A 13,026-nucleotide genomic window follows, 5' to 3' on the forward strand; every position below is an offset into this window, starting at 1 on the left:
CAGATACGTTAAGCGGGCGGTGGCGCATCTGAGCTTGCATGCAAGACGCGTCCTACTGCAGTGTTGGCATCTGCCCCATGTCGCATATTTAACTCACTAAAATGTGGCAGTCATTTCCACCTTTAATTTCTAGCATACCATAGCCGCGTTTGCAGACCCAGTGTTGTGTTCGTTATTCAGAAAATACATCATTTAGAAACAAATTATTTCTTTCTAAGAAAGTATAAAAAAGGTTTTTACTGTTTTTAGCATTCACTCGTATGGCCTGGCTACCACCACACGAATATTGTAAACCAATCGAAACCGGACAACCTTTGTTGTCATGTCGCATGACATGACGTCACTTCTCACAAAAATAGTCGATGTGTGTCGCTGAAGTCCAAAATCAAAGTAGTTTGTCCTGTGAATTAAAATTATAACTGCTTCGATTTCAGTATTGCCACCTGCACAACGAGATATCAACGCATTGCACAGCACCGGAAGAAGCAATGAAAAAGACATGCTCGAATTGTGTCGCAGGGCCCCTTTAAAGGAGCTATGTCCAATAGGACAGCACCTCAAACAGGCTTATTAGTAACGTTATACATGGCATTATATAAATAATAACTTTTTTTATCTAAATCTATTCAGCTAAATTGTATGTTGCATATGAGGCTAGACTGCCTGTTTTTTGAATAATTGTGCAGAAGTGATCTCGTCCTCCGTGCAAGAGTTGTCTGCATAATGGTAACACTGATTTTGGAGCTAGTTGGCTTTGCATGATTATCAAAGGAATAGGATTTTGTGAAAAGTGAATTTTAGAACTCAATTGAATAGGGCTGACCCTAAATTGATTACAAATTGAATACTACTAGAATAGTTTTTGAATAGTGAGCTGTTTTGTACAATGCTAGCATTCCACAATGTTTTACTTGAAACAAATATTCACAAAATTTAGGGTAGAACATCACAATTACTTTTAACCAACAAAAACTTCGACAATTGTGCCAACTGAAGTAAGCTCATATTTAGCATGACTAGAGATTTTGAAATATCTTGTAACCAGGAGCTGACATTTAGCATTGACTGCAATATTCAAAGTGTTGCTTTGTTGCCAGTTTTTAGGTGAAACTATAAATTTTAATAATGTTTGACCAAGCACCAGACGTGAGGCTAAATATGTAATGATACGGACAAACTCGCTACGGTTGCATTTGCCTCATGAGCAGGCAAACATAGCTGCTGGACACTTTCATCTAAGACAATTTATACTACAAACATAACAGTTGCATTTGTCATTATTGACGTTAAACACCTTAAAAAATGGCACTTAAGCTGAATGCAGCAGTATTCATCGTCTTCAGTTGTTATATTACGAAGACAAGAAATGACTGATGAAATGCAGCTTCAGCAAAGTAAAAAACTCATGGAATGTAGCCTAACACAGCAACAGAAAGATATAAATTTAATTATGGGAAACCACATACAAGGGCTTATTTTTAAAATTAAAAGCAAAAATAAAATAAATTTTAAGTATACTTGTACCTAATATTTCGATGAATCACGAAGATCCTGTTCAGCAGAACCATCAATCACATGATGATTCTAGGGGGTCAATAACACTTTTACTTTGGTCAACCTGGCGTTAAAGGTAAAATACTTTCATCGAGTGATCAACATAGTATCGATAGTCCTATAAAAATTTGGGCTACATGTGTCTTGACGATTTTATGTCTAAAATAACAATAATGAAGTGTTGATGGGCGCCATTGAATAAGCAGCCCAAGACATATTGTTTTCACACTCTAGTTGAGCATGCTGACAGCTGTTTAAATACTTATGTGCACTAAAAAATTACTAGTGTCAAGTTCAGAAAAGTGGGGTGATCCCACGAGAAATGAAACATGCATGTCCGGCTGATATTTTTTATTTGACTGGGTTTTTCATATGTTATGTGGGAACATTCAAAGTGCATGGAACCGGAAATTTTATTTCCGGTTACAGTGCACCAAAAAGATATTGCAAGGTGTCGGAGCAGGCCGCGTTTTTTTTTTATGCAAACTACTATAAACATTTAGTCGGAAATTTTTGCTGTTGATTTTAATATGCAATACTATGAACTACATCCATCTTTTCTTGATGCTGTCCTCAAAAAGAGAAAAAAAAATGGCAATCATGACCCAACCTAAAAACGTTTGCTAAGTTTGATGCTCCTTGATTCATTGCTCTGCCGCGGTAGTCTAGAAGCTAATGTACTCGGCTGCTGACCCGCAGGTCGCGGGATCGAATCCCGTCTGCATTTTCGATATAGGGGAAAATGCTGTAGGCCCGTGTGCTCATATTTGGGTGCGCGTTAAAAACCCCCAGGTAGTCGAAATTTCTGAAGCCCTCTACTGCGACATCTCTCATAATCATATGGTGGTTTTAGGATGTTAAACCCCACAAATCAATCAATAAATCCTTGGTGCATTTGCTATATCACATATAAGCTTCAAAACTATGTCTCTTGTAGAAAAGAGCCTTTGCAATATTTCTGCAAATTGTTTTTCCTACAAGTAGCGTAAAAAAAGACAACTAGTTAAAATTTTCAGAAAAGAAAAATAAAAAAACTCCTATCTCAATTCTGACAAACTTGTTTATCAAAGAGTGCTTATGTCAGTCAATACATGGTTTCAATATCACTTTTCTTATTTGTTTAGTTAGGGAATTTAGTGGGCTAAAGTGACCCTTGCTGTGTGTTCTCAGCTCAGTGCCTTTAATAATTTTGATCAGCTTGCATTATGCATTAATCTACAGAACTCATAATTTTGCTGCAGCAAAACTTCATTCTAAGGGCCCTTCTTCAGGAAAAATGTATTCTCAGGTTTTATCTGTGCTAGTGTGTGCAGGGATGGGCTGCTTCCACTCTCTAAAGGGCTAACACGTACAGGCATGAGCATAAGACCATGGGATTGCGTGGCCGAAGGCATCAACCCGCTGTCTAGCAACGAGACACCTGCTGCGGTGCGCATGCGCATTTCGTCGTATCAGTTGGCCCCTCATGTCGCTTTCTCCGATGAGCTGGTAGCCAAAACGACACCAGGGTGTTGCTGTCTTTGCACATTTGAATTTGTGCTCTTTTTTTTAATGTAGAGGCTGCGACGGTGCTAGTTTCAGCGCCGGATCGCGTAGTTATTTGTGCTGGTTGATTCACAACTAAGCGTATCGAGCCTCACAAAACCTGATGAAGCCAAGCACATGAAATTAAATTTTCTTAGCTGAGCTTGCCTTTGTTACCTTTGGCCAAGTTGAACCAAAATGAACCTAGTTAAGTGAATGCAAGTATAGCCGAATCTAATCCAGCCTAGTTGAGTGCAGTATAACCTTATGAATTTGGGCGTAAGTAAGCTTAAGCCCAGTCCAAGCCAGATGAGTCGAGAAAAGTACATGTACAGCCAAATCTAATAATGCATAGTTGATCATGCTATCATTTCATTTAGCCGAGCCAAATTCGCCCAAATGATGCAAACCTTATCTCAGCCAAGTAGTTCAAGTAGGCTTCCCCATCAGCTTAGAGGTGCCGAACCCTGTAAGATACTAATTACTCCTTACTGACCCTATATCAATCAAGCTAATTTATGTCTAATTGGTGTTAGTTAAGATGTGTGCAGTTATGGTTGATTAATAAGTGTGATATCAACTCACACACGAAACATACTGAAGTTTTATGTGGCATAATTAGTTTAATTATCCATAACTAAGCTGATAAGACAGTACCAAGGTAGGCATAGAAAAATCTGACTAAGTGTGGTTGATCATAGCATCATCAAACTAGTCTGAATGTAATTAGATGTAGTTAAACAAGTTCTAATAAAACAAAATTAAAGTAGTTGAAGTTGAATTTTTATTAGCTCAGAGAGTCCAAGCTGAGGCAGATACTAATTATTAAACACCAAGTCTAGTCTCATTAGGGAAAATAAATATAATTACTCTTAAAACTAATTTTAATTATTTTTTCATACTTACTGTACTTTTTTTAAACATAACTAGGTTCATTTAAGTTCAACTTGGCCTAACTCAACAAAGACAAGTTGAGCTGAGAAAACTGAATTTTTCGTGCTTGGCTTCTGATAAAAATTTGATAAGATGATGCGGCGCAATTTGCATGCGACGCGTGTATTGTTGGAGCTGCCAGAAGAGAAGGAAGAAGTGGCGTTCCATCAATAAACTGTTACCGAGCGCACGTCAGTCTCTCTGTCCTTTACATAGTTTGGTGCCGAAACTCGGAACAAGACTGACGTCTTGCACCGAAGATGGACTGCCAGCGACGCAGCAGAGGAATAGTCCGAGTCCCCACTACAAGGCTCATCATGTGCCCTACCAAAGCTCTACAAGCGGTGAATCCTTCTCCAGCCCATCTGCAAGCATCTTGGATGACCTTCAAAACAAAAACGTGACACTTGCAGATTTCAACGTAAGGATCGCTGACCTCATAATCGACGATGCCAAGTATGACGAGGAATTAACGGCAGCTCTCTTATATCACAAGATCCGCAACATGATGAGCTGTGTCCGCTACCTTCTTAACTCAGCTTCAATGCTCGCTGAGAGCACTGCACCTGTCATCGCTACCGCAATCGAGCCCCAAAAAGTGTCCGCTCAAGGAAGTTCCCGATCACCGCTGCGAGTTGCCCTACCGAAGTTACAGGTACCCGTTTTCTCTGGGGAACTTCGAGAGTGGCAGGGCTTCTGGGAGCATTTTGAGGCCACAATACACAATCGCGAGCTTTCGTACATTGAAAAGTTCGCTTATTTGAGGTCGTATGTTACCGGACCAGCAAAACGTGTGATCGGAGATGTTCGACTGGAGCAAGCGAACTACATGACAGCTGTCCAGGTGCTCTAAGAGAGGTTAGGCCGTCATATATCTCTCGTTAACGAGTACATCGACAGCTTGCTTGCCATCGCTACTGTGAACCGTTCCTCCAACGCATCGCAGCTGCGCGACCTATACGAAGAAATACACTTTCGCACCAGCTGCCTGAATAGCCTCGGAGTTCAAGCGTCGGAGTACGCGGTTATACTTCAGCGTGTTCTCATGCGATCGCTACCGGAAAACATTGCTGTTCTGTACCGGCAACGCATGAACGAGGCCGAGGCGAATGACGGGGCTACTCCAAAGTGACGTCAAGAGGAGGTGCGCGACGTGATGCTGTTTTTTCGAATTCAAATCGAGAGCAAAGAAAAGAGCTCCCGTTCGAAGTGCCCACAAAAACCCAGCTCCGTGGGACACCAGAGAAGTGATCCTCACTTTCAGCCGGCGGTATCATCAGCATGAGCAGTGGCCGCAGGAACTGCAACGAACGGCCATGCCTGCTGCGTACTATGCAGACACCTTGAGCACATCATAAATGACTGTCAGACTAACATAACAGCTGATGAGATTCGGATGCAGCTAATCGAGAAAACCTGCTGCATTATGTGTGCCAGAAAAGGACAACGTCGCATGACAGTGCTAGAACGCAGGGTGGCTTAAGCGCAAGCACTGCGCGAAGCATCATCTTGCCATTCTTTGCAAGATATGGAAACCGGCAAACTGCACGGATGCCGACAGCAGCGACAAAACCAAAACCGTCGGCATGCCAGTGATCACCAGTGCAACCGCAAGCATTTCTGTGCCACCATTGCCAGCGGTTTTCATGCAAACGGCCACAGTATGGGCGTCGGGAAGACACGATTCTGTGCTGGTTCGTATACTGCTTGACTCTAGCAGCCAAAGGACATTTATACGGCATGACTGGTTCACGAGACTTAGTCTACCTTCCGTCAGCACAGAAAGCTTGTATCTGCTAGCGTTTGGCAGTTCCAAACGTTTCCGTAACTACCGATACCACACCGTGCAACTCAAGCTGCAGAGTCACTTCGATCCACACGAAATCACGATGGATGCTCTGGAGGTGCCAGAAGTATGTACAATGAACACGCCAGCAATCGGGCAAGATCTTCTGATGCAGTTGCACGAACGCAAGATGCTTGTGGCTGATGAACCGCGACTCGGAGATCGAGTAACTCAAATCATCAGCGTCATCATCGGATCGGACAACTATTGGCATACAGTGACTGGGAGAATCGAACGCCTGAGTAAGTACCTATGCGCCGTTGCGACAATCTTTGGTTGGCTTGTGCAAGGCATCTACCAAGTAGACACTGCTAACGGCTTGCATCTTGAGAACAGCTCATCGTCTCTATTCCTTTCGTGTGAGCGCCATAGCCAAGCCACGTCATGTATGGCTGACCCGACGGAGACGTGGCGACTTGGTGCGAGAGATATCACCGGCCCTCCGAAAGCCACCATTGCATTGATGCGCAAACCACTGTGGTGTACCGGTCCTTCGTTGTCGCTGAATCATTCTCAAAGGCCTTCAAAGAATTCGTCCATTTTCTCAACAGATGTTATTTATAGGCTGACTAGGGAAGTGACATCAATCTGCCCCACCACCGTGGTGATGCCCTCTGCGCACCCCTGTGAGCCTTTACGCCCCACTTGGATCAAGAGACTCTACCATAACGCCTTGTCAAAGGAGCTGCCTCTAACAGGACCACTGAAGGGTTCAGAGTTAAATAAGGCAGAGATGTTATGACGGAGTGCGTGGAATCGAAAGTGGTTGGAGTGTGTGGAACTTGAAACGGGGCGAGTGGAATTCGAAGTGCACGCCTTGAACCAAGTTCGAAATAGGCAAGGAAGAAGATGGCACGAATGTTAATCAATAATAAGAAACGACTAAAGCGCCAATTCGACGCAGACGCTGCTTTATTCGAGGCACGCGCAAGGTAGAGAAGAAGAAGAGGAGTCGCAGCGGTGGCTGGAGGACGACGAACCACGCATCAGGGCGGTCGGGTTTCGGGCCCGAGCCAAGGCTGCTGCCTCCATCGTCCAGTGACCTGAGGGGCTCCAGGACTACCTGGGTGCGCTGAAGTTCCTGTGCACGTGGACAGGTCTGAGCTGTCGATCTGCGGCGTCACATATGTGCAACGTCCATCGGCAGCCTAGGAAAGCTGCTTCTCCTGCAGTTCGTGTGGCTGTTCGACGCCGACGCCAACTGGGAGACGACATTAGCCCCGTGCTTCATGCCCAGGCTCCTGCGCAACGACGTGGGATAAATGTCGCTCCTTTAACGTTTCGCGACGCACTCTGTGTATAGGAACTGCGTGCTTGGGACCTTTTGTTTAGAGACTAGTGTGCAGCTTCTGTATTTCTTGGTGACTGTATGCAAGAGGTGGGACTCATTATATTTTGGGTTAAGTGGTTCGAAGCTGTTGCCATTAAATGTTTGCGTCAAACGGACTTGTCTTTCGGGAAGTGTCCTGAGGTGGCTCCTCTGAGCTCCCAAATGGAACCTGCGCGTTGTGTGAAACAAAGAACCAGAGCGTTACAGATGTATTGGTTGAAGTTCGTCGAACACATGACATGCGCAAGCAAAATTATAGCCTTCGAAAAAGGACTACGAGATTCCAAGCCATCCAGAATACTGACTTTAGAACCATTTCTCAACAGTCGCCCAATACTTCGTGTAGCAGGTAGACTTCAGCAGTTTCATGACAACGAGGAAAAGCAGCATCCGGTCTTGCTTCCTGCTTTTCACCAGTTCACCCATCTTTTGGTTTACGCAGCGCACAAACGACTGCTGTATGGTGCAATTCAGCTCAGCATGCTGGCGGAAGTCGAAGCATCAGTTAAAGGTCGTCCACTCACGTACTCAGAGGTCATATCAACAGACGCTCAGACACTGTCCCACTTGTTAGTCGACAGTCCTCCCAGAGGACGTAAATATCTTGCTCCAAGTGTCGCTGCTTCCGACATTCGAAAAATCGGGCACATCTACTGCGGAATTTGTGGAAGCGGCGAAAGAAAGAATATCTTTTGTTTCTGCGTGCTCGCTATGCAGAAGACCTATGCCGTCTTATAGTGCAAAGCCAGGTGACCTTGTCTGGATAAATTGAAATGTGCTGCCTCCCACGTCGAAGACGGGTCGTGTCATTGTGGCATTCCCGGGTAAAGACGGTACTGCACGTTCCTTCCTCATACCACTGTCGGACGGTCAGCAAGTCCGATGTCCTGTGCAGTGTCTTTACCTCTTGTAGGCGCACGCAAGCAAGGCGGCCGTAGAAGTGTGATAAAAACTGAATAGAATGATGCGGCGCAGTGCGCGTACGACGTGTTCTTGGTCGGAGCTGCCAAAAGAGAAGAAAAAAGTGGCGTTCCATCAATAAACCGTTACAAAGTGCACATGAGTCTCTCTGTTTTTTGCGGCTTCCAGCTTCATCACGTTTTGGGAGGCTGGCTACGCTTAGTTATGCCAATAAAGCGGTATAAATCACGATGCGAGCCCGGCGCTGGAACCGGCGCTATTGCAGCCGCTACGTAGAAAGAAAAGAACAACAATGGCAAAATTTATTGGAGCAAGGAAAGCGACACCCATTTGTCGTTTTGGCTATGAGTGCGTATAGTGACGTGAGAGGCCAACTGATACGACGGGACACGCATGCGCACCGCAGCAGGCTTCTTGTCGCCAAATAGCGCATCGATGCCATCAGCCACGCGATCCTGTGGTCTGCTCACTTATGCTCACGCCTGTACACTGTTAGCAGCCTACAATTTTGCCTACAAGCATCAGGAGAAAGGTTGATTGATGCACGTGTTTGAAAAATCAGGTGCTTCTCCCTCCTGAATAATTGTCTGGTCTACCTCATCACGGTTCTCATATGTAGACAGATTTTCGTTGAGACACGTAAAGCAATGCTAGCAGACCTCTGTAGTGAATATTCTCAGCCAATGGCAGTGGTCTCTGACAGTGGACAACAACAAAAACAGTAATGAAAGACATTTATGCAATAAAAATGTTTTCTTTGGCAATCTTCTTTTTGGAAACGCGTAAATAATCGGCACGCAATACTCTGACCTAGCTATGGGCCGCGATCATCACGTACAGTGAACAGCTAGACCAAGTTAAAACGTTTATACTTAACAGTGTCACACTCGTACTCTCGCTTTTATGCTGCTGTCATCAATGAATTTCGAGAATTGCTAAAGTTTTCACGTTTGATGACCAAGGCTCCAGTAGTGTAAATACTTTGTATAGTGATAATTATAGTGTGTAGGCCACACTCGTGGACAAAATTAAAGATAACAAATGTCTGGCACCATCACTAATTCCTACGATTTAGGACGGGTGAAAGTACTTTAACAAAAGCTTCGCCCACTTGTGGCTTCAACATGCCGCAACCACATGTTCTATGGTCTCTGAAACGCTCAGGTAAAGGTCGAGAGGATACAACACGTTTTCTGTGACACCGAAGACATGTGATTGCGGGAAGTGAAATAAGCGGCTCAGAAATGGTTGAGATAACTTTTTATAAATGTCATTTAGGTGCACTGTGCGCCAAATAGGCAAGATGGTAAGAGCGTCCAAAGCACTTAATGGAAGAGAAGCAGGCAGTGAGAAAGCACCTCAATAGCATCGTGCCTGTTAATGGTGGCATTTATATACAAATCAAGCTGACCTGTCGCTTCATGCAGATGCTTTGTTTCATGTACAAGGCGAGTTTTGGCAAAGTTGCCTAAAACATGTGCTCACGGTGTCTTGCATGCTCCTGATTAGTGAATAATGGCGGGGTAAGTTAAGGTTGTAGGCTGCAAACTGCAGATTTTGCGATAGAGGTATATCGGCATTGCTTTACACATCTCAAGGAAAACCTGTCGACATCTGAAGACCGCAATGACGTAGACCAGGCATTTCCTCGGGAAGGAGAAGCGATTGATACTTTGAACTAGTGCATCCAGCTTTCTTCCGATGCTTATAGGTGAAATTGTTGGCTGTTTACGCGTTAGCCCATTAGAGAGTAGAAGAAGCCCACCTCTGCACAGGCTAGACACATTAATATGTGAGAATGCATTTTTTCTGAAGACAGGCCACCGACATGAAGTTTTGCTGCAGCAAAATACTGAGTTCATGTATAATACAACCTGATAACAACCATCAAAGGCACTGAACTGAGAATACACAGCAAGGGCTATTTTCCCCTGTTATATCACCTTAAAAAAAGCAAATAAGGACATATGACATTAAATTCGTGTATTGACTGACATAAGCACTCTTCGATAAAAAGGTTTCATCAGAGTTGAGACCAACGTTTTTTTCTTCTTTCTTTTTCTTTTTTTTTAAATGGGCTCTTTCGAAAAAACTCACTATTGTTTTTTTTCTTTATGCTGCTTGTAGGAAAACGATCTTTTGCAGAAATATTGCAAAGACTCTTCTCTGTAAATGACATAGTTTTGAAGTTTCTGTGTGAAATAGCAGATGTGCCAAGAAGCATCAAACTTAGCAAACCTTTTTATTTTGGGTCATGCTTGCCATCTTTCTTTTTTGAGGACGGCATTAAGAATATCAGCAGGAAAGATTTTCGACCCAACATTTATAGTTCTCTCTGAATTTGACCATGAAATCCAATGATATTGTGGTGAGCAAAAAAGGAAAGCCCGAGCTGCCACCTTCAAATATTTTTCTGCTCTGCAGGGAGCATTTTTCAGAAATGAAATTTCTGGTTCTGTGCACATTGAATGTGCCCACATAACATAAAAAACCCAGACAAAACAAAAATATAGACTGAACATGCATGTCCGTTGTCTTGTGAAATCACCCAGTAGCTGCCTCAGTGGTTCAGTGGTTATGGTGTTCAGCTACCTACCAGAAGGACACGGGTTCAATTCCAGCCATGGCAGTCACGTTTCAATGTGGGTGATATGCTGCAGGCCGGTGCATTTAAGTTTAGGTGCACATTAACCCCAGGTGGTCGAAATTTTTGTCATTCACTACAGCGTGCTTCATAATCATATGGTTTTGACATGTAAAAAAAAACCTAGCAATTATTATTACGTTCAGAAAATGTAATTCCAGTGTATTTGAATGCACATTTTGGTTTCTTAACAGTGGTTGTTTAACTTTTAAAAATACTTCTACAAGGCTTGCCTGTTTGAACTGTACAAGAAATTGCTTTGAAAATAATAAGTGTTAGCTATTCAATGCATTTTCAAGCACCAAACATTTTGTACTAGATTACGACAAGCAAATTTACATGAGCATACTTTCAGAACAGGTATCTAGTCAGGCACGAATGTTTATGTACCACATAAGTATGTGGCCACCAATTTTTTTATAATATTTCTACTATGAAAACAGTGATCAACAGCATGGCTACATTTAAGGCTCATACCTCCCTTAATCTCTGGCATTTCATTTTTTTCACTACACGCTAATATTTGCTATTTTTCTCTTTTTAATGTAATGGCATTTTATACATTGTCATGGTACAAAACATAAACTATGCAACTTCCTATAAAACTTATTACATATTTGAAATTGGTATGAAAAATTGTTACTGCAAAAGTTTCAGTGCCCAAAGCTACGAATTAAAATTTTTTTTTTAAGTGGCATCTTTGAGCCTAAGATGGTCACATAGAATCATCTCACATCGGCCACCTGAAGAAATGAAATGGCACATAAATAAGCCAAATGGCAGACTACAGTAACACAGAAGCAAAATATATGATTTTCATAGTAACAACAGCTATATGCCCAGTGGAGTTATACCTTCTGTAGATCAACATAACAATACACACTAAACGTAGCCTTCCGTGTTACACAAAGTGCTAAGAAACTCGGAGCGTTTTTTTCTAGAAAGTCAGTGTCACATTTTGCTGAGAAATGGGGTGTTTCTCTTGCATGTTCGTACATGCATCAATGGTGCCACGATGTCTGCATTACAGTATAGTTGCACGTCGAAACGACAGTCACAGATGCAACAAATATCAGATACAATGAACTAGAAGACCTGATCAAATGGCCTGATTTTTGTTTGTCAGAACCATAAGAAGTGAAGTGAACAAATAATGAAACCATGTAAAGCATATGAGATGGTATAAAATTTACGAGTGAAGTAGCTATTATTAGCTAAAGGAAAAGGAAAATATTAGTTTCTACAGTACACTTTGTATTAATTGTGTTGTGCTGAGCAATAGAGCTGTCGAGAGGTAAAGATGTCTTGATTTATATAAGTGTGATTTTAAAAGTTAAATAACATAATATGCATTATACTTTGTGGCTTATGATTGTGTTACACATAAATTTGAAAATGTTTACATTAAGCTGGTCTCTTTATTTTTCTCCCTCTCTCTCTCTACAGCTTACCGTACTGCCTGACACTGTGTGTTGTGCACGAAAACTATTAACTCTGGTAGCAAGAAGCAATCACCTTCAAAAGCTTCCACATGGTCTGGGGTTTATGCCCTGCCTCTCTGATCTCGACGTGACAAGTAATGCACTCAATGTAAGTGCTCTCTGTGATGCAATCACTCTTTGAGCTCGGCATGCCCATAGGGAAACTTTCAGCAATTATGTGAAGCTCAATGCCCACTAACCATATTGGTGGGCTTTGAGTCTCTTTTTGTCATTTTTCTGTCTTTGAGCATGGGGTGATATACATCTGGCGAGTCATGTTATGCACATGTAAACTTGACTATTGGCACCACAGTTACTCATAGCTCACTCCTTAAATTTTCCTTCTTTTCATGTTTACATGTTAACCAACAAAAATATCCAGGGCTCTTAAAATTGTGTTCCTGTTAACATTCTTCAAAGTGAAACTGCGGGTTCTGCTTCAACATGAAAATATGCATGAGCAGTTAATCACCATGCATGAGTATGGGGATTAACTGTGCCATGAAATACTAAGGGTGTTTACTTTGTGGCTGCAGTTGCTGCCAGCCAGTCTGCTGATGGGAACATTGAGTTCTATTTCCATTTGTGACAACCCTATGAATGGTGCCTTGGGGGAGCCTCTGGTGTCCTCAGATGCTAACACTAACCAAGGACCACTGCAGTTGCTTCAATTGGCTGCACAAGCTGCTGCTGCTAGCGGGTATGGAAGGTGGGTTTCCTTTACTCCAGACTTACTTCTTCATCTTTCATTGTCTCTTTTATTTTATTTTATTTAGCACATGGTTGTACAGGG

The 13,026-nt window shown here is 42.7% G+C and overlaps 1 protein-coding gene across 2 annotated transcripts in view; it reads left to right on the forward strand.

Moving 5' to 3' along the window:
* Positions 1–13,026, forward strand: part of Lrr47 (Leucine-rich repeat 47) — a 59,557-nt gene that overhangs the window by 31,567 nt on the left and 14,964 nt on the right. For both annotated transcript variants that reach the window (XM_037435594.2, XM_075878625.1), the window contains 2 exons: positions 12,199–12,342; positions 12,770–12,942. In XM_037435594.2, coding sequence (XP_037291491.2) covers positions 12,199–12,342; positions 12,770–12,942 — 317 coding nt within the window. The remainder of the gene's footprint in view (positions 1–12,198; positions 12,343–12,769; positions 12,943–13,026) is intronic.

The sequence above is a fragment of the Rhipicephalus microplus genome, chromosome X (genome assembly GCF_043290135.1).
Source record: "Rhipicephalus microplus isolate Deutch F79 chromosome X, USDA_Rmic, whole genome shotgun sequence".
Taxonomy (NCBI): Eukaryota; Metazoa; Arthropoda; class Arachnida; order Ixodida; family Ixodidae; genus Rhipicephalus; species Rhipicephalus microplus.